This window comes from Mytilus galloprovincialis, chromosome 2 (assembly GCF_965363235.1).
Source record: "Mytilus galloprovincialis chromosome 2, xbMytGall1.hap1.1, whole genome shotgun sequence".
Lineage (NCBI taxonomy): Eukaryota > Metazoa > Mollusca > Bivalvia > Mytilida > Mytilidae > Mytilus > Mytilus galloprovincialis.
This window is the reverse complement of record NC_134839.1, coordinates 55,400,234-55,423,790: the sequence shown is the minus strand read 5'-3', so window position 1 is coordinate 55,423,790 and position 23,557 is coordinate 55,400,234. Positions and strand designations below refer to the sequence as shown.

Here is a 23,557-nt window from a genome sequence, read left to right as displayed (position 1 = left end):
TTAAATATTTTTCATGAATAAAAATCAAATGTGCCTTGATTATAATTGAAAATGAGTAAATGGAAAAAATACCCAACTAAAATACACTTTTATTTTAATATTGGTAATATCACTAAGCTTTTAAGTTTTGTGTGTCAAACACACCATCTCTGTAGTTATGACTCCTTACTAAGATATTTCACTTCATTCATTTTTTTTCTGCATTTTTTTATATTGTGAATTCATAGAATTATTATATTAAAATGTAGCCTTAATTTATATTTAAAAAACATAAACACGCCTAGAAAGTAAAATGCGTACTCGGCTGTCTGTAATCGACCATTTTTAGACACCCAGGCTCCTAAAAAACAAGCCGGGTGGGGGTTCAAAGATGCAAATTAAGTACTTATATCAATATTTTATCTTTTCGTGTACGGTTTATGACAATGTCAATTACGAAATGTGCATATATCAAGGGGAAACTTCTTGCAAAGCATTATTATTTATTATAGTTCATAATTGTATTTAGTAGAAAAAAGAGAATTTAGTGAAAATAAAATCACAATTTTTGTAGAAAATTCACAGACCTTTGTACAGAGATTTTTGTTATGTTTACCATGGGATCAACACAAGGGTTCATTACCGAGTAAACAAATCAAAATGTCTATCTACCTTGCACATTTCAGAAAATTCGGATCAGATAACGAAACTAGGTCCAGCAACATTTATAAGCAATTTAAGATTTTGACCCTCACAGTTTCCATTCACCACAAATATTCCCGTTACAACGAATCATTTTAAATACAAAAATACCAGTTGCAGCCTTTCGTTTATCTATTAATATATGTATACGGATGAAGTTATGAAAGGCAGCAGGGTCATCAGAGTGAGGAGTCCATGTCATCTGAAATAAATGCTAAGCATAGATCTAGAAAGCGACAGATAATCATTGACATTAACTTAAACTCTTCTTTTCGACTTTTTTCGAACAAATTGACACATAAAATGAATTATATAGTATTGTGGAATTTTTAACTTATTTTAGATACTATATATTGTTATCTGATATTGGACGAAAGATGTTGCCCTTTTATGTTATTATGTAATACAAGTTAAGATCATTTGAAAACACATATTAAACAGCCAAATGGATGCACAAGAGCTAAAATAGGAGTCATAGATCCTGTTGGCAACAATTATCTGCCCAATTTTATTGATTTTGTAACATTTGTTTCAAATATGACCAACTTCTTATCCAAAATCACCAGCACCGTATCAGGACCCACCAGCACAATGACAGGACCCACCAGCACAGTATCAGGACATGCATAAATTGAGAAAATGCTAAATTTTAAGAAATTGCAATGTTTTTTCACAAAATTGTTTTGTCGTGTGGATTGCGGTATAGAAAGCGGACTCTATGAACATTTTTGTTTTATTTTTTCAGTTCGAGATTTTCTGAAAATGAGCATTTTTGTGTTACGCTTACTGAAACAGTTTAGAGGGTCAATATTTTAATGGTTTATATATGAACCCATAAGAAACGAAATTGAAAAATCTCAACTGTTTTCTTCCATTTTTTATGAGTGAAAACGTCAAAAATCATCATTTTCGTCTTTGTTTACATTTTTTCATTGATCACCAGCACCCGTCAGGACCGAATCACCAGCACAGTACGTTCTCTCGCAGGACAACCATACCCACCGTGCATTATTCAAATGTAGACAATACAATTTCAATGTTTGTATCTGTACCTTGATGCGAAGTTTTGTTTACATGAAATTCAATTTTTATGTCTACATAAATACAAATGAAAAACATACAATAAATTAATGAATTTCTTAAAATGCATTGGACATCATATTTTTGATTTTTTATTTTAACACACATAATTGGTTTGAGGGTCATATTTCATTCGTGCATGTGTTTCAATATGTTTGAAGATCATTGTTGGTCAGTTTGATTATGTTTATGGTAAATTGAAATATATTTAATGATCACAATATGTCTGTTTTGTTACATTTGATATGTTAGTTAACATATTTTACGTTATGTTTCCATATTTGTGGCTTTTTTTTTTTTTTACATTTAATCAGTTTCAAATTAAAATCTGATTTACATATTTATGTATGAGGAAAAACGTACCAAAAGTAAAAAAAATGTGTAAGTTATGAGTTCGATTCCGTCTAGTAATAAAAGGTTATTCGATAAAGCCGAAATTGTAATATCTATACCCCCACTTTACCAAAATTAATATAGGATTAAACGCAGTTTTAAAGGAATTTATTGGTGCATAAACGCGACCAATTCACTCTCAAACAAATAAAAGTCCGATAACAATAATCCTTATAATTCTTTAAAATTTGAGATACGGAATGTATTTTTCCACACTCGAAACTTCTATTACACGCACGTAAATTGTATATTAGTTTCATTAAAGAGGCCTGGCGGATTAATATATATTAGTTGGTTAAAGCAAAATTATGTACTCCGTAAAATTTGATATCTGATAAAAAAAAAAATAAACTACAAAAATTCTTATCATCATTAATTTGTGTTTATAATTCAAATTTACGTTTAAATGTCGATCCGGATTCTTTTTTTAACGCCACCATCTTGTTTACATTGGTTACGAAAAGAAGTTCGGTCAACGTCGTCTATCGGAAAATAACCGACGTCAAGAATAACAACCGGAAGTCTTCTCGACCAAGGCATAACAATGTATTCCCTAATATTCAAATCATATTAGAATTATTGGGGTATATCTCTGTATGTCCGTCCGTCAATCCGTCCCATGAACATTTTTCGTCACATTTTTTTCAGGAACTACATCATAAGGATTTCTAAAATTTGGTTCCAGGGTTTTAAACTAGTCAGCTATACCGTGTGATGCGTTTTCAGATTTATCACTCAACAACTTCCTGTTTACAGAACGCTTACATATTTTTACACTATTAAAATTACTTATCCAGTTGCGGCAGGGGTATCATCAGTGAACAGTAGCTCGCAGTCTTACTTGTTTGTTCATCGATACAAAAGCAGACAGCCACAGGTTGCCAGACTAAAACATTGAATTTGTACCACATTACTTAATTATAAATTCCTAGATGTTTCTGTACAGCTTTTACTCTGTTAGTCATTTCAGTCCTTATTTTTTCCATCTTAAGGTCTGTGGATCTTGGATCTGTCATACAATTTTTCCATTGAGGAACTTTCGGGCACTCTCGGTAGTGATGTATCACTGTGTTGTGTTCTGAGAGTAGATATCTACAACGATGATAGAATTAAGTATTATGTCAGTTGGTTTTTTTGTATACTTGTTTTGCTATACAGGGTACGTAACTAATGTTATCGATTCCCTGGAGGGAACGCCCTCAAACCCTGTTAAATCTCGATCAGTGGGAAGTTAAAAGTACATAAAGAGCAAACAATAAAATTCGGTACAGAAAAGGGCATTTAAAATGTTATACACGTGAAAAGACAACAAAACAGAAGTCAAATTAAAGTCATAAGAAATGAGTGACCGGTGAACAATAATGTTCTTCCAATTCTTGAACCAATGCATACAAACATCATAAACTTAGTCTTCTGTTCAAGAATTTTTCATTTTTTCTCGCATAAATTTCGTATAATCGTCAATTTTTTTTCAATCGGTCAGTATTGTTGTGAAAATATGGCAGGTAATTAAAGTTCGTGTTTTGAACCAGAAGTTTAACGATTGTCACCTGTTTGTCAACAATCAACAAAAAATCAACAAAAAAGCATGGAAATTGAGCACGTGTTTAACAAGTAAATTCAGATAATAGTTTTTTTTAAGGACATCCATGCGTATTGCGATCACCGGATTTTTACGAGATGGGTCACACTGAGGTCACTTTGCATACGGAAAATATGTCTTGGAAGGAAGCAATTAAAATAAAGTAAACTTCTTCTAAATATAAATAAATTAAAAAATTCTCTCCAGAAAAAAGTATATGTACATAAGTTTTATATGTAAACTATCCATTGAGTTATAAAAAACATATGCATTTATTTTATTTAATTTGAGGTTTCTTATGACTTTAAAGCAAGACATTTACATGTTGCACCAAATAATTCTCCCAATTAGGTGCAACATTCAGATCAAAGCATTACCTTTTGTATCGTTTTTTAGCTGCAAATGTGTGAGTTGTAACTTCATATACCCTATTGGGAATATAGATATTTTTAAAACATTCTACTCGAGGCTCTGTCCTCTGTACGTATTTAGTCAGATATAGATCACCACTTCCGGTATCACCCCAATCCAGAATAAAGAAAGAGACATTAAATGTAAACCCTGCTGCATCGGGATATTTTGGCATCAGTTCATTCTGAAAATTAAAAAAAATAAATGATGTGCTGCAATATTTTGAAAGAAAGAAGCACACAAAAATGTTTGTAAAACATAAGCAAACTAAAACTTTTCTTGTTAAGTAATAAAAATTATTGGACCATGTTCGATGTTTCATTGAACCGTTTATAAACTAAAAACATGATCTTTTGCAAAAAGTAATAATTCTAATAATGGATAAAATTCGCTTATGTTTTACATAGTATGATCGAAAAAAAACGACATAGTTAGATGATGCAATTAGTTACACAATTCTATATTTATATTCTTGTAATTGTTATAAAATTCATCAAATAACATAATTACAAACCTAATCTCGATCTATATCCAACTATAGAAATTTACATGTAACGTCACTTTTAGTGGCGTTGATACATTCGTGTGACACACAGTTCGTAATTCTATTATGTTGTTTTTTGTGTACCGTCCTAAATTAATTTTTAGGTATTTGTTGTTATTCTGAGGTAAACCTGACGAAATGTACTATTATGTTATTTATTTATGTATTTCTCTATTCTGAGTTTTCTTGTATGTATTTGTACTGTATTCCTGCCATGTAATTTTGTCATTTTAGCGGTATATTTAACATTGCCATAAAGCGCGAGGTTTGGCTAACTACAAAACCAGGTTCAACCCGCCATTTTTATAACTTTCTATATCCTGTACCAAGTCTGGAATATGGCAGTTGTTATCTAATAGTTCATTTCTATATATGTTGCATTGTTGTTTTTTTTATGCTCTGCAGTGTTTCTGTTGTTGCGTTGTTTTCCTTTCATAGCTGATGTGTTTCCCTCGGTTTTAGTTTGTTACACATATTTTCATTTCAATCAATTCATGATTTTTGAACAGCGGTATACTACTGTTGCCTTTATTTATCTGATAAAGCTTTATTAATGTTGTCGAACCAATTTTAATTCTTTCAAATAAATAAAGTCGGATTGTAAAACCTTTGTTTACTGTATATTCAATTATTATTCTACGATTTTATTTTTTACAAAAAAAGATCTTGAAATTAAACCAGTTTAAAATTCAGTTGAACAATCATTAAGGAGGCAGGAAAAGCTATGTTCAACACAACGAGTTTTGTACTGCAGTTCTGCCTTTATTACATACATTTAAAATATCTTTAAAACTCCATAATTTATCATGGACTATGTACTCATCAAAGTCCACCACACCAACATAATCGTAGCCCTGTAATTTTTCTTGACAGCTGTAAACACCAACTTGTTTGTCATGTGAACATTGAGGTAGTGTAAAGCGGTATTCCTCAAATCCTCTGTCTGAAAACCCTAGAAAAAGAACAAGTTTCATGCAGTATTAAAGTCTTAGACTACAGAAAGATCAAAACTCTCTATACTGAATCAAATTATTTGTGTCAGGTGCATGTAAATTGATACTCTCGTCTTCAAAACCACCTCGCGTACACGGCGAGAGAATTTATTTTCCTATCAATAATGCTTTGATTTTACTATGTTTCGAAGGTTACACTTGTCCTTCAATTCCCGTGTTATGCTTGTGTGGTGGTCATTTTGTTGAACGGTTATTCAAAGTACCGTTTTAGACTCATACTTTTAAAATAAAATTTATAATTGAAATGGGGAATGTGTCAAATAGACAACAACTCGACCAAAGAGCAGAAAACACACCGAAACTTTCAGAGCCACCAATGTGTCTTCAACACAGCGAAAATAAATCAGTTCACTATAGCGAAGCAATAGTACAAGAGTTATCTCTCTTAATCCAGGTCTACGGCTTCAAAAATATGATATCGGGTTAATAAATTCTCGAATTCGCATTTAAGTAAATATAAAGTGATAGTTTAACTAATCACTTAATACAAATGTATACAATAATCACTTATCGGTTAGAATCGAGTTATTGTATTTCGTGTCATTTATAATTTCGTATAGAATGACTCATTAACATAATACGCATCATACAGAGTAAATACAACTAATCGTGCTTTACAGATTAAAGTAAAGTATACTAATAGATCTAAATGCGTAAGAATAATTCAAGATTTTCAAGATTTTATTGTAAAGCAACGCTCAGACACATATATGTGTAACATGAGGTACATATATACAATGATAAACATGATTTATAACACAAAGGTAACATTCAAAAAAAAAAAAAAAACAATAAAAAACAATAAAAAAAAATATAAGACAAAAAAGAAAAAAATAAGACAAAAAAGAAATAATTCATACAAATTAATATACATATCACAATAAGTTATTCAGCTTTCTGATAAAAGATGCCACCTGTCTATATAAATTAACATTGCAGTAAGATAACATTACAGATAATTTCTGCTTACTTGTTGTACTACTAATTGTAGTACTAATCATTGGCTAACATCACTTACCAAACACTGTAATGCTATAGCAACATATTAATCGACATGATCTTATGGCTTTGCTTCACTTAGCGAAGCAATAATGCAAGAGTTATATCACTTAATCCGGCCAGGTCGACCTCCAAAAATATGGAATATGATTTGGCTTATATATTATTATTATATTATTATATATTTATTATAAATAAATTCCCGAATTGGCAACTAATTTAAGCAAAAGGGGCTTCTTAAGATCCTGAATGGCTCATCAGTCAAAACTGTTCATCTTTTCTGTTTATAGTGTATACCTTGTTTATTGACTTTCGAGACAATACGCAAAACGAAACTTGAAAACTTCTCAAACATAGTCATTTAAGGGAGATAACTCTTATAATGAGCAATCTGATAGTTTGGGTGAAAAGTAGATGATATACTTATTATTATATTATGGCCAGATATCAGTTTATTCCTTTTCCGAGTAATACGTGGATACCCGCTGAGCACTGTCCATTTCGTTATTTGTAAATCGAACAGTTCATTCAACTATTTTAGGCTATTCGTTATTACTGATTTAAGTGTACATATAATTAAGGCTCGTAAAATATCGGGAACCGTTTTTTTTTCTCGCTATTTTCCCGCTAAAACAAGATTTACTGATTTAGTGTAATGTTTAGTATAAAATATTGCATATAAATTCAGGACGACTTTTGTCAAACTTAAGCTGATTTTTGTACAGCGGAACCTACAGACTATAAGCTCGCCTTTCGGTCCAGATAACTTTCTTTTTACTTAAGTACGAAATCCTGTCAAAGGAAACAGATCAAGCATCAATATTTAATTTCAGAGAAAAAAGATAGGATGAATTACTAGTTTGCATCAGTTTATGATACAACATCAAAACGGGTTCTTTAAAGGGAATGGAACATATCATTTATTGCTGTTCTTCATCTTAAGATGAGGATTTTGAAAAGGGTCAGGTAAACTTACCGATTACTTTGCCTGGCAGTGGCAATGGAAACTCGTCAATTTCTCCAAATTGAAGTTTTTGATAATACAAAAGCACCTTGTAAGCATCTTCGTTAAGATATTGGACCATAGTAAGAACTTTATCGACACCCATCAATCGATGATATTCAAACCATTCAATAAGTCGTTGTGGTGACAAAGTTCCGTAAGCAATCTTGGCACAAATAGCTAGTTTTCCCTTTTCCCGGCTCGGATAAAACACCGGTATTGTTTTCATAAATGCAGAACACGGTGTACCATGTTCGACCATTCCAACATGTGTAGCATTCATAATGCATTGGGGAATCTGGCACTGGTACTGACGTGCACTGAAAGGAGAATATCCAAAGTCATTTTTGATGAAGGCTTCTTTCGTTACAAAATTATCCATTGTTTTCTTGTTGAAAATACAACAATCAAATTTCTTATTCTGAGATCCGTCCCATAAGTTTATTGTTATACTTGTAAAATTTCCCCATCTTTCATCTGGATTGGCTACTGCAGAGTATAAATAAAGTTCACCCCGAGGTAATCTTGTTATAAAAGAAAATCCTGTGACGACATTCTGAAATGTAAAGAAATAGAGATGATTTTTTGCCAATTTTGAAAAACTCACTATCGCTAAGGCAGAAATAATCACGAATATAATGCCTACCCATGTTAAATCTATAATAAAGTATAGCTTGCAAACAATGCATGTACTCGATAATATCAGAGACATATAATACAATGTATTATATGTCTCTGATAATATATATAAGAATTTTGTGTGTATTTTAGTTCAGGTATCATCTAATGAAAGTATCGATATGACCTCCGAAGACTGCAGAAGATAATACAACCCAATATAAACATATGATGAAATCATAATCTTTCAGTCAGTTTAATTGAAGTCTGGAACTGGCATGTCAGTTAACTGCTAGTAGTCTGTTGTTATTTATGTATTATTTTCTTTGGTTACATCTTCTGACATCAGACTCGGACTTCTCTTGAACTGAATTTTAATGTGCGTATTGTTATGCGTTTACTTTTCTACATTGGTTAGAGGTATAGGGGGAGGTTTGAGATCTCACAAACATGTTTAACCCCGCCACATTTTTGCGCCTGTCCCAAGTCAGGAGCCTCTGGCCTTTGTTAGTCTTGTATTATTTTAATTTTAGTTTCTTGTGTACAATTTGGAAATTAGTATGGCGTTTGTTATCACTGGACTAGTATATATTTGTTTAGGGGCCAGCTGAAGGACGCCTCCGGGTGCGGGAATTTCTCGCTACATTGAAGACCTGTTGGTGACCCTCTGCTGTTGTTTTTTATTTGGTCGGGTTGTTGTCTCTTTGACACATTCCCCATTTCCATTCTCAATTTTATAAACATAAATTGAAAAGATAGCGACCTCGTGCAATCGGATTTTTCTAGGTGTGTTTTATTTCATGTTATAAGTTAAAAAAGATAAGTTTATTATCGTTTTAGCTGTATTGATTGCATTTTTGTGAAGCGAATCAGTCAACGAAATGGTTCACTTTTGTTGACATTTTTTTCCTTTTTATGGTCGATCACGATATATACATACGTAATCAATCTCTAGCTAATGGGTTATATTGAAGGTACCATGAATACAGATTCAATAATGTAAAATAATTCACATGCAGGTGAATAATAAGCATCGATGTTTATATGCTTATTTTGACAAAATTGAACCAAATTAGCTGCTAAAATGAATTATGATTTCGTCATTTCATTTTAATTAATGGTTGAACTAATTTAACAAAATCATATTCTTGTTCTTTTCCTATCTATTGCTAATTTCGAACCGTCTTTTTTAGAACAGCTACTACTTATGCGGGTAATCTGAATATTCCTCTGCGTATAACATAACAATCGATGCAAATATATATACATAAAATGAAATAACTTAATTTTTCAGAATTGTACAGCAAACTGACCGTTCAATTATACAGCGTTCAAAGGTTTGCGATTGGTTTTGTTTTTGTTCAAGAAAGAAATTGTTTAATTTAACTGTTTAGTCGAGGTGTCATGATTGTTACCACTCTGCAAATCAGAGACAACATTACATTAGTATGGCGTTCATTATCACCGAACTAGTATATATTTGTTTAGGGGCCAGCTGAAGGACGCCTCCGGGTGCGGGAATTTCTCGCTACATTGAAGACCTGTTGGTGACCTTCTGCTGTTGTTTTTTTCTATGGTCGGGTTGTTGTCTCTTTGGCACATTCCCCATTTCCATTCTCAATTTTATTACAACATATTTCTGAATTACATTAGTCATGCTAGTTTTGTCATAGAGTTTTACCAAACATGAAAAGATAGTAAGACTTTGGATAAAAAGAATAAACAGTTTCGGTAATTATTTGATATAATAATTATATGTTAGATAAAAAGAGTAAATTAACAGATCCTGTAATTATTTTATAGCATAATTATATATATGCATGTTTTCGGAGGACAAAAATCGATTTTCACATTAAATTGAGGTTTATTACACATCTGTAACTCACATGCTGATGGGTATTGATATTTGCTCTAAAACTACCCTCATGTGTATCGTAAATAAGTATTGAATTTCCATTTCTTTGGACAAAGGACAAACTAAACTACTGTAACAGATAATTAAGTTCCGGGTATTGTCATGGAAACCGTTGAAAATCTATATTTATTATTGCTTTTTTTAAATTCAATCCCTATATAGTCTTTAATCCCTTAAAGTATAGCTTTCTAAGTAATTTTGAAAATTGTCAACTAGATACATTTATGTTTCTATAATTAAAAAAAATATATCTTGAAATATTCTTGAAAAAGTCATTAGAACTGAGGGCAGGGGACTCTTAACAACTTGTTTGTTGTTAAAAAAAAATTTAATGCTGTTGTTATTGTGTATGTTTAATATGTATGTTTATTGTGTTTATTGTGTTAATATATAGCCATTCATTAAATAATTCCGTATACACAGAAATAGAATTACGTATATACAAAATTAATTCCGTATACACAGAAATCGAATAACGTATATACAGAAATCGAATTACGTATACTTACCGAAATAATTCCGTATATACAGAAATATTTATGTAAAGACAGAAAGATAGTATTTCTGTACATACGGAATTCGATTTACGTATATACGTAAATCGAATTCTGTATATTATTATACAGAAATAATTACGCATATACGTTAATCGAATTCTGTATATACGTAAATCGAATTCTGTATATACGTAAATTGAATTTCGTATATACGTAAATCGAATTTCGTATATACATAATTATTTCTGTATATACATAATTATTTCTGCATATACAAAATTCGATTTATGTATATACGGAATTCGATTTATGTATATACAGTAATCGATATACAGTAATCGATTTACGTATATACGTAATTATTTCTCTATATACAGAATTCAATTAACGTATATACGGAATTCGATTTACGTATATACATAAATCGAATTCCGTATATACAGAAATAATTATGTTTATACGTAAATAAGTATTTTTGACCCTGATTCCGCGCCATATTAACCCATACCGCATAGTCAGCAATAAACCTGTTCGTGGACTGAACGAAAAGAATTGATTAGAAGTATAAAAGTCGGGTTTGCTTTAAATTCTAGGACTAGTTTTAGAAGGGTGAAATATAGAAGTTAAATGAAGACTTCAAGATGATTATTTTTATAAGATATCTTGTTTGATCAGTCCCGATGTGTTACAATTTAATGGTTACTTTGACCATGACCATGGTCAAAGCGACCATTAAAGGCAGTATCATAATGACATCTGTTATCGTGTTTAAGATGGTCAACACGATAATTGTACAAGAACTTTTAAAACTGTCCCAACTGATAGGTTACGACAATAGAAACGAGAATGCTTGATGTTAACAACTCTAGACTCCAACTCCAGTTTTATTTTACGCACGTTTATCATATCATATATATATAATAAAAAGCTGCGCCACCATATAGATGTCATGTTGACAAATATCAAATGTATTTACGGTCGAAAGTGTGAAAACAAGTTGCTTTCTTTAAAAAAAGAAAAGCAATACATGAACCTATGACTGCTGACTGCCGGGTCACTAAAACATTGTTGCTGAATTTGTGTTTATTTTATTTATTACTTTGGAATGTACATAATTTTTCCGATTATAACCCTTTGGCAAATCCTGATTTCTTCTAACCGGATGACTTATGCAAATTGCACAATTTAACTATCGCAATTTAAATTTATGCAGTTTTGCTTTATAATCTGGAATTCTGGATGCATTTATTTTAACTATCATATCTTTATATTTTGTTTCCTACATGAATGCCTATATGTTCTTAACTCGTATTTGAAGCTGTCTTTACTCATGATAGTTGTATGCGGTGAAACCTGTGGCATGCAATTGATTTAGAACTCTTATGAAGAGACTTATTTTGGTCTCATAAAACATCTTGAATTTTAAGGATTTCCTGATTTTACAGGGAAACTTAGTTTTTGCTGAAGTATTTATTAATTCAGAAGTTTATGAATACCTGTACACACTTTTAAAATAAAAATTTATATAAAAAGGTATGTAGATATAAAAAGATACCAGAATTAAAACGATGTACGCCAGACACGAGTTAAGTCTACAAAAAAAGCATCAGTGATGCTCGAATGAAAAAAGTTAAAAGGCGGCTAAATACATTAAAAAGTTAAGGAATCTATTCCTTGGATAGACAATCCTTAGCTTTTCGAAAAGGTCAAAGTTTATTATAGAACAGTGACTCAAAAAAGAAACAAAAGAGAAACAACTCTAGGTTAGAATACCGTTAGTAATGATGACCGTGCTTGAAAGTCACATGTGAAGCTCTTTCTACCGTGTCCTGGATTTATAGATAACAAAAACGAAAAATGTGATCTATAATGTGAATGAATCAAGACGTGAAGGATAGTTGGTCAACACAGTGAATACAATTTTCAAAACAGTACCATAGTACAAATATGAAGATGCTATAAGGTTAAACTATTAAAACAAACAAACAAAAATTGATTTAAAATTTTATAATAAACTAACGTTCCTGTTAGTATTTTTTTTTTTCAAATTCTTTTGAATATATATAATATCAATAAACAAGAACATCAAGTATTTACGGATGGACATTTTATTTATCGAATGAATCTATTTTTAAATTCTAACATTCCACTTAGTGAATATATTACTATACAAACTATAAGCAAAGACTGCTAAATCCATACTAAAACAGAATAAAATTAAAAACCAATTCTTCAGAGAACAATTGAAGGTCTTTCCACCTCGATAATAAGAATGACATTTAAAAAATTATGTTAGAAAATGTCACTCCTTGTTGATGTAATTTGGTTCTTCGAATTGATATAAAAAAAATAAGATTAATAGGTATATGCAGAAGACTTAATTGTTTTAGTATGAAAAGAAAATAAATTTTAGCAAATGTCAAAATCTAGAACGTCAAATTGACCTTTCAAGGTCATAAGTCAGTGATCTCAAATCAAAAGACCCCAGGTGAATTACTTGTATGGTTGTGGAGAAATACTGATTTCAAATACATAAGGGGAGAAAACTCCTATAAGGGTTAACCAAAACACTTCGACTGAAATAGGTTGAAGTTGCGCCTTTTTGTAAACAGTAACTTGGCAAACAAATCATATCATGATTTGTAACAGTTTCTTGTGAATAACGATAACAAGCAAAATTCAAAAATTTATAGCATGACCTTGACCTTTGACCTTGATCTCAATTTCAAGGTCATATGTCATTGAACTCAAAACGGAAGACCGGAGGTCAATCACTTGTATGGTTGTGGAGAAATACTGATTTAAAATACATAAGGGGAGAAAACTCCTATAAGGGTTAACCAAAAAACTTTGACTGAAATAGGTTGAAGTTGTGCCTTATTGTAAACAGTTATTTGGCAAACACATCATATCATTTACTGTCACAGTTTCTGTAGACTAACGATAACAAGCAAAATTCAAAATTTAGAACATGACCTTGACCTTTGACTTTGACCTCAATTTCCTTCAAATGGACCAAGGATTTCATATCAAAAGACTGTAGGCCTCTACGACTTATAACGTATGAATTTATTCACCAAATCGCCTATCTTAAATTTTCAAAGGGAAATAACTCCCATAAGATGTCTTCCGATCACTCAAGTCAAAATAAACCAAATCATTTTCAAGAGTAGACGAACAATTTGGTGAAAACAGTTTGCTAAAATCTTTTACGGTTTTAGAGATATAGCGATAACAAGAAAAAATGGACGCGGGGAGATAAATCCTATAAGCATAAGTGTTTTCGGTCACACAGGGTGAGTTTTGAAACCCCCATAACTGTACAACATCATTGGCCAAAAAATCCATTCGATATGTTGTAAGACAAAAAAGCATCTCAGACAGCAGAAGAAAAACAAAATAATAATGAGAAGAAAAACAAAAGGTCTTTCCACGAAAAGTGGAAAGACCTAATAATCAACATTAATATAATTGTAATTAAATTTTGTTGTGATTATTGTAAATCATTTTACGGTTGCTGTGAGCTGCAAGGATTTAAAATCATGCTTTATGATTAGAAAACACACAAGTATTTTTATTCACATAATAGTCTATGATGAAATACACAGTATCCCGTGGTTAAATCTTCAAACATAATTAGTTTACATGTATCGAGTCAACAGACAATACCACGTTATAATTGACCCAGATAGTATCATACACACAGTGTACAGCGGTCGTTTTAAAACAAACATAATTGCGTCGTCAAGGGACATCAAGGAACCATATCAAATACGTAGATAACAACCTGTTAAGACCTGTATAAATGATCGAAAAATTTCGAGACGTTCCGGGAATTTTATTCTGACTTCCGGCCGAGAGGTATCGAGTGGCCCATAGACACATCCAAATCTCGCCAATATATAAGCATGAACTTCTCAGGGGGTTCATGCAAAAATCAACGTGATGCCTAAATTACCTCCCTTTGATTAAGATGGCAGCGTCTATGTAAGAGAAGAAAACACATCCATAGCTGTGGTTATTGCCAGCCGATCATTCTTAAACATGTTACAGATTATGAAATAATGATTTTCTATCAAAACAGAAACATCACGCCTAAAAAAATGCAGCAGATACATTAAATTGCAGTGATTTCACTCCACGTGTAAAACTAAAATAAACAAAATGGCGGACAGCGGAAAATTTTTGAACACAGACAATATTATCAGAGAACATTCATTAGACCTGACAAGTATCTATGATGATTATCCTTATGAACATATGCCAAATAAATTTAAATTGCCAACAACTGATAAGGGGAAACAAACATTAATTGAAACCATAGACCAAAATCTATACGCGGAAGCTGCTCACATGGTCGCCTTTCGCATTCCCCATGATAAACTGTACCCTTGGATCAAAGCGTTACATCTCGTATATTATGAACACTATGGTAAATCGACCCAGTATGCAGTGAGCTGGTTTGATGAACCTGACAACTGGTCAGAGAAAACAGGAAATAAAACAGTCTGTATTGAACTATCAACAAAGACAGATCAGCCAAATCCATTACTGTATAAAATACAGCTACACATAAACACTGGCCTGATTCAAATACAAGGAAATCACAAAGATACATTCGTTACAATTGACTTCCCCGTCTTACTCCAAATTGTTGAGAAAGTTGTTGCCCATAATTTGTCAACTAGTGAAGACAAAGACTCAACAAAGATTAAAAATGCCAAACAAACATTACAATCAGATATCACGGATACGGCTACCTTAGATATTAACCATAACACCTTCGTAAAGAGCCCATCAGGCACTAAAGAAATATCACACAAAAACAATGAGAACCAAACAATGGAACAACACGAAAAAAATGTAGTGTCTCAGACAGTGGATCAAAATAATAACATGGAAAAATTTATGACATGTATGGAAAAACATTTTACCAACGCTCTTGATAAAATATGTCAACAACAAACTGACATGCTGGTTTCGAAAATGACTTCAATGGACATTGCATATAAACATACCATTCAACAAAATGAAGAAAGGTTTACTTTAATGATGGACAAAGTAGAATCTGTGATTAACAAAAAGGCTAATTTAGAAAGAGAAAATGGAGAACTAAAATGCAAAATTCAGCATATAAATCATGAAACTACACTTGAAAAAGAACTACTGAAAACCAAAATGGAAATTAAATGTGAGATGCTTACACAGAAAAATAAATCACAAAGTGACAAAATTAATAAACTAGACCTGGAACTTGGTGAAATTAACAAGGAGATGCAGGTAAGGAAAAACAAAATAGAATCATTAGAATCATCATTTACTGCTTTTCGCAAAGACATTGAAGACAAAGAAAAAGAGATTCTTAGTTTAAAAATACATGCCAGTAGTGGCGACGGAGAATTCCAAACTGTGCCAATATCTAGACCATCAAAACCATCAGTTATTCTCATGGGCACCTCAAATACTGAAAACATAGACCCTAGAATCTCACCAGACTACAATGTGCACAAAGTTACAGCATATACCCTTGACGAAACAGAAAAAGAACTCCAAAAGCTTGAGAGTGAACCAAACGTTATTGTGTTACACTCCTTAACGAACGAGTTAATGAACAAAACTCCAAATGACTGTGTTGACAGAATGACTAGGATATGCGATGATATACGTTCACGTTTCAATAATATCAAGATCGTGATCTCCTTGCCAACACCGAGGAGCGATTCTGAAGATTATAACTCAGATGGACAACTTATAACAATTCTAATGAAAACCAAGTTCAGGGGAGATGACTCTGTTATCCTATGCGACAATAGCAACTTGGCATACAAAGGACAAGTGATGAATAGATATATAGCTCAGGACCAATTTCATCTTACTCCTGATGGAACTGCTGTACTAGCTGCAAATATCCGTGACTGTATCGATAAAGCCCTTAATTTGCCTCCACGCAGTACACAGGGAAGAACTGGATATGGAAGAGGACGACCCTATAGAGGTAGAGGAGGCAGAGGCGGCAGACGTGGCTATGGACGTGGCCGTAGAGGATACCGATAGACTGTTAAAATTACCTATAGTATAAACCTCATTGATATCTTCTTTTTAAACAAATTGTACTGAGCTGTGTTGTTATTTTGAATATTATATCAGCTAAATAATCCTCAGGTAGAGAGATTTTCAATAAACATTTTTTAGTACTATTTTTTTTTTTATATAACACATCGAGTAAATTCAATTTTTTGTGTACAACTAAAAATAGATCTAGATATACAACGTAATAGATATTCAAATATATTGTATAACCAAATACAGATATAAGAGATTTAAAAAAAAAAAGGCTAGTGTAGTGTGTACACATAAATATACAAATACATATATACGTTATTATAAGATACAATATGAAAACTAGTCTAAATATATGCAGCTGGAATGTTGGGGGGTTGCTGTCAGAACATCATGATAAGTCAAATGATAAGAATTTTTTATCAGAATTAGCACAAAATGATTTAGTTTTATTAACTGAGACCCATGTTGGTTATGAAAATCATTTGAAATTTGATAACTTTTTGTACTATCCATTCTGCAGACCAAAATCTAAAAATAACAGATATTTTGGTGGTCTAGGGATTCTCATATGTCAAGAAATTCGTAAAGGTGTAAATTTTTTGAATAACGGGACCTCAGAATACCAATGGCTAAAATTGAAGAGAGAATTTTTCAATTTAAACAAAGATATATATTTGTGCTTGATATACTATGCTCCCAAAAGCCAAACAGACCTACTGGAGATAATAGAAAAGGATATAACTGATAGTTATGGGTCTATGGGGGACATCCTGTTAGTAGGGGATCTTAATGCCAGAACTGGGTCAGAAAAAGACTATATTGATGGTGACAGCACCTCCCATGTTCCTTTATTTGATGAAAATTATGATGTAGACTGTTTCACAGAGGAAAGGGTCAGTAAAGATTTAATAACTGATTCCAGAGGGAAAAACTTGCTAGAATTTTGTATAGGTAATCAGTTACGTATCTTGAATGGGCGTATGTGTGGTGATAGCACGGGTAAATTTACATGTTTCAAACCTAATGGATGCAGTGTAGTTGATTATGCTTTAGTTTCTCAAAGCCTACTCCAGCAAATTTTATATTTTAATGTATCAGATTTTAAGGCAAATTTTTCTGATTGCCATTGCAAAATCACTTTTAAGATTTTAGCATCTTTCCAATTGGAGAAAAATAAAAGTCATATGAAAGACTTTCCTTTGAGGTATAAATGGGACACAGAAAGTATTCAAAATTTCCAGGAATCATTTACACATCCTGTCATACAAAATGAGCTAAAATATTTTTTAAATAACAAAATTATCTTAGACAAAAAGAATGTGAATGATGCCACATATAGTATTCATTCAATATACGAAAAAGTGTGCAAAGTATCACTAAAAAAGAAGAAGAAAAGGGTAAAAACATGTAATCATAAAAAATGGTTTGACCAAGATTTAAAAAGTATGAAAAAACATGTTAATGATAAAGCTATATTAATGTCAAAATTTCCGAAAGATCCGATAGTGCGTGGCTCTTTTTTTAAACTTAATAAACAATTTGCCAAACTAAGGAGGAAAAAGAAAAGAGAATTTAGAGAAAATATTTTGGACCGTTTAAGCAATCTAGAATCAGAAAATCCAAAGGATTATTGGAACCTTGTCAATCAACTCCGTCTTGAAAATAATTCAGAAACTAAAAACAACATAGATGGTGACATTTGGTATAAATATTTCTCTGACTTGTCATTCATTCCTGAAAATGAACACATAAAGTCCAAGATAAAAGAGATAAAGAGTAAACTTGAACTATTAGAAAAGAAAAACTTTGGATTCAGTGAGATTGACTTTAAAATCACCCCTGGTGAACTCCAAAAAGCCCTGAGGCAATTAAAATCTGGGAAAAGTCCAGGTCTAGACACTATTACAAATGAAATGTTAAAAGTTTCACAGAGTTATATGCAAGATTGCTTACTAAAACTTTTTAATGCCATTCTTCTATCTGGCATTTATCCCAGTAATTGGTCTGAGAGCTACATTACTCCTATATTCAAATCTGATAACCCGCAGAACCCTGAAAATTACAGAGGTATTGCCATCAATAATAGTCTTGGCAAACTTTTCAATACCATTCTGTATAACAGACTTGATAAATTTTTATCTGATAATAATATCATAAACAAAACTCAAATTGGTTTTTCTAAGAAAGCTCGCACTTCGGATCACATTTTTGTACTAAAATGTCTCATAGAAAAATATGTTAAAAGAGGCAAAGGTAAATTGTATGTATGTTTTGTAGATTTTCGCAAGGCCTTTGACAAGGTTATTCATATTGGTATATTATACAAATTATTACAGCATACAAATAATGGTATTTTTTATAACATTTTGAAATCTATGTATAGTAACGACAAAGTGTGTGTTAAAGTAGAAGACAAAATAACTGATTTTTTTAGATATAATGTTGGTGTACGACAAGGTGACGTTTTGAGTCCCACATTGTTTAAACTGTTTATTAATGATTTGCCAGATATATTATCTAACAATTATGATGATGTCAATTTAAATGATGAAAAGATACCATGTCTACTTTATGCTGATGATCTTGTATTAATATCTGACTCAAAAGAAGGGCTTCAGAAGAGACTTGATACTTTGTGCACATTCTGCAAAGATTGGTGTATGGAAATAAATGTGAAGAAAACCAAGATTATAATATTCAATAGGAGTGGTAGACTCCTTAATGAAAATTTTAATGTAGGAAATAATTCTATTGAATGTGTTAAACAATACAAATATCTTGGCATAGTCATCCAAAATACTGGAAACTTTAATGAAGCCAGGAAACAATTATTCCAAAAAGGTCAAAAGGCCAGTTTTAAACTTTATAAAGATTTGAAATCATCTAATCCTCCTATTAAAACTCTTTTGCATTTATTTGATCACTGTATACAGCCAATTGTAACTTATGGTTGTGAAAATTGGGGTGTTATTAACATTACTTCTAAAAGGAAAAATTTGTCCCTTTATGACATATTTAAAGATTGGGAGTTTGAGAAGCTAAATTTAAAATTTTGTAAGTATATTATTGGTGTTACAAAGATGTGCACAAATGTAGCAGTCCTGTCTGAATTGGGTAGATATCCTCTTTATATAAATTTGCTAACACATATGTTTATGTATTGGCATAGACTAGAGAATTCTCCATCTGATTTATTGAAAAATGCTTATGCTGAGTTAAAAATGATAGAAAGTAAAGGTCAAACCAGTTCCAATAATTCATGGCTCTCTTATATCATTTTCTACAGTGAAAAATTGGGTATTGACCTAAATATATGTAAAAATCTAGGAAAAAATAAATTTAAAAACCTATTGAAAAAACAGCTCAAATCAAATTTTCAAAATGATTGGGAGAAAATGCGAGATTTTTATTTACAGAATCAAGGCAAATTGGACACTTATTTTTCATTCAAAAAGTCATTTGACTATGAAAATTATTTAGATTTAAAGCACCCACAAAAACATTTATTAACAAAATACAGACTTAGCAATCACTGTTTAAGAATAGAAACTGGCAGACATGAACGAATTACCAATGTATGTGGTAAATATGAAATATTACCTCGACATGAGAGGATATGTTTATATTGTAATACAAATTGTATTGAAAATGAAATGCACTTTCTTCTGGAATGCCCTATTTACAATAACCTCAGAAGAGATATCACTGATTATATAAAAAAATACCCCAGTTTAGATAGTTTAAATATAAATGATCTTTTTTCATGGATCATGATTAATGAAGATAGCAGATTTCTATCTATTTTATGTGCATACCTGGATAAAGGCCTGCAACTAAGAAAATCAGAAAATTAATTAGATACTCTAAAATATATCAAAATTATCTCCCCTTGACCACTGATCCTTTCTTCATGCATTTGAATTTCAATTATTATTTTATGTTTCTTTAATCACTCTGTAATGTTTATGTCATGTTGTAATTAATGTTATGCTCTTAATGGGCCCTTTAATTTGGAAAATAAAAATATTGTATTGTATAGTATTGTATACAAGCCTTGTCATACATGTCATATATTTCACAGTAACTTGTAGATACCATGCACGAAGCTATAAATGGCGACCTATTCAAGTGGCTTATCACTACCACTCTTTCTATAGTAAGTTGCCCCTCCCCCTTCCGATGTTGCCCTCTATCATATTTGTAAATAGAATGTCACATCTTTCAAGTGTTCAATTTTCTGTTTAGAAATTCAGCCATCCCCATCAATATCATAAATTTCAGTTGTGTTAAAAATTCAACATGTCGATCAGATTTCTATGTGATAAAAAAATAAATTATTACAATTCTGTTTATTGAAAATATTCTAAAGGAATTACACCAGCCGTTAGGATGAAGTGCCTGTTGGTGTGAACAGAACGGAGAAAAAGGAGTTTAATAAAAATTTACAGACAAAACAAAAAATATATAGGGCAACGTCGGCAGTTTTCGACCACTTAACGGTAAATTCGATTATGACGTCAGGGTAAAAACAATGGTCATCTTTACGTTACAAGTCAACATCTTTACATATTGACCATTATTTTCGTCGAAGAAACAATACTTAAATTTTGACAATTGCATTAGTAATGACTATTTTGACGTTGTTAAATATTCGGGTATTTTCGACCAGGTTCGGGTATTTTCGACCACTTTCTAATTTCCTTCTGTCATATCACTGATAAGATAACATTATATTAGGGTTCGACCCCAGAACCAATTGGTCATGGAGTGTTTAATTGATAATTATTTTGCCATCGTAAATGGAGATAAACGCAGTGGCGGATCCAAGGGGGGGGGGGGGGGGTCCGGGGTTGGAACCCCCCTTTTTTTAGGCCGATCAATGCATTTGAATGGGAGCATATAGTTGGAACCCCCCATTTACTCTGGGTTGGGAACCCCCCCTTTTTTAAATGGCTGGATCCGCCACTGTAAACGGCCATTTTACTTCTCAAAGTGATACCGTTTCGGTATTCACACGAACGTTACAAGTTTTGGTCAGCAACTGATATTATTCAGGCAGGCTTTGAGTTGAGTTTCTGTAGATTTCAAATTTATACCTGGTTGAAGCGGATTTCAGATGAAGAAATGAACCTCTACAACCGCTCGCACGGGACTTGTGTGCGTATTTCAATTTATTGTCGCGACCTGTATTGATAAAATCACATTGTCAGATGAATAAAGTATAAGTCCTCTGGCTCTTTGTGTGAACAATTATAGTTGTGCACGTGATATTTTTCATTCAATGTGCCCTTTTACGGTCCATGATTGATTGATAAAGAACACGAGCTTTGCATTGAACCCTATTTTTTTTTAAATTGAGATCGAGCCGGGGCACACTATGTTTACCATGGACATTATTTTGTTTGTTTTAATATGAAAAGAAAATACACGCAATTACGACTACATCGGTTACTGTAGTTTTGGTCCTTTGTGGTTTATAGACATATCGTGATTTTTCATCGGGGAAGACGACAAAATGGCGGAACGCAGAGAATTGATACTCTAAATTTAAAATCGATCGTGATCTCTTATCTAGCGGAATAAAACTTTAATATCTATAAATTTGAGCATTTTAATATAGAATGGACATAATATCAATTTTTGATTTTTTTGCGAAGTTTCCCTTTAAGGCTCTAAGGGGCCATTGAAATGAGTGATATTCGATCTTGTCCTCCAAAATAAATGCGACAATGTACTGTCAAAATTGGGCTGATTATTATCGGATACTAGGATTGAACTTGAATAAAAAAAAAAAAGACAGGACGAGCCGATTACAAGATAGCTTCAAAGTGCATAAAAGTCTGGGAAGAATTTTCAACGGAACAAATCTTGATCTAATACACATAATCATAATATTGTTTTTATTCGATGCTTTTTATTAGATAGTTTTACTACCAATGCCGAACCAGTCAAAATAATATTTGATAAAAAAAAATGTCGAATAAAGACGATTTGAAAACAAGAAGGCTTATATTATAGGACTTACATTATCCCCCTCAACCAGAAATAAAATAGTTTCTCCCTAAAGTTACGGAAAGTAATTATTTATGACATAAATGTATTTAGCAAAAAAACGATAATAACAAATTGCCGAAGCCACGCTAATGTATATCATTTTTAAAATGCTCTTTATTCTACGATACTATACGGGAGGCCAGGGAGATACGAAAGGGACAATTAAACTTTAAAAAAACGACGACAGTCCACACATACACAACACAGAAAACTAAGAGTGTGTAACACGAAACCCACAAAAAACTAGACTGTGCAACACGAACCCCACAAAAAACTAGACTGTGCAACACGACCCCCACAAAAAAAACTAGAATGTGCAACACGACCCCACAAAAACTAGACTGTGCAACACGAACCCCACACAAACTAGACTGTGCAACACGAACCACACAAAAACAGAAGACTGCAGCACGAACCCTACAAAAACGACTGTGCAACAAGAACCCCACAAAAAACTAAAGACTGTGCAACACAAACCCGTACAAAAAACTAATGACTCAACAAAAAAATGTGTTCCAACTATCGAAAATAACAACAGAAAATGCAGTACATTACATAATCATAGAGCAACCTACCTGAAAGATGGAACTTAAAATGTCTGCCCGTTTCAGTTTGTCATGTGTGTAGAGATGACCAGCAAATAAAAATCCAAGAACAAGGAATATTGCTAGACTGTAAAGCTTTAGAGTATATCGACGATATCG

At 32.1% G+C, this 23,557-nt stretch overlaps 1 protein-coding gene across 1 annotated transcript; it reads right to left on the bottom strand.

Annotated features, from left to right (window-relative positions):
• Positions 1–1,693: 1,693 nt before the first annotated feature.
• Positions 1,694–23,557, bottom strand: LOC143063879 (uncharacterized). Its single transcript, XM_076236306.1, has 5 exons — positions 23,429–23,557; positions 7,680–8,262; positions 5,465–5,643; positions 4,114–4,331; positions 1,694–3,246 (listed from the first exon to the last, which is right to left on the bottom strand). The coding sequence occupies exons 2-5, from the start codon at positions 8,086–8,088 to the stop codon at positions 3,069–3,071; spliced, it is 984 nt and encodes a 327-aa protein (XP_076092421.1). The 5' UTR covers positions 8,089–8,262; positions 23,429–23,557; the 3' UTR covers positions 1,694–3,068.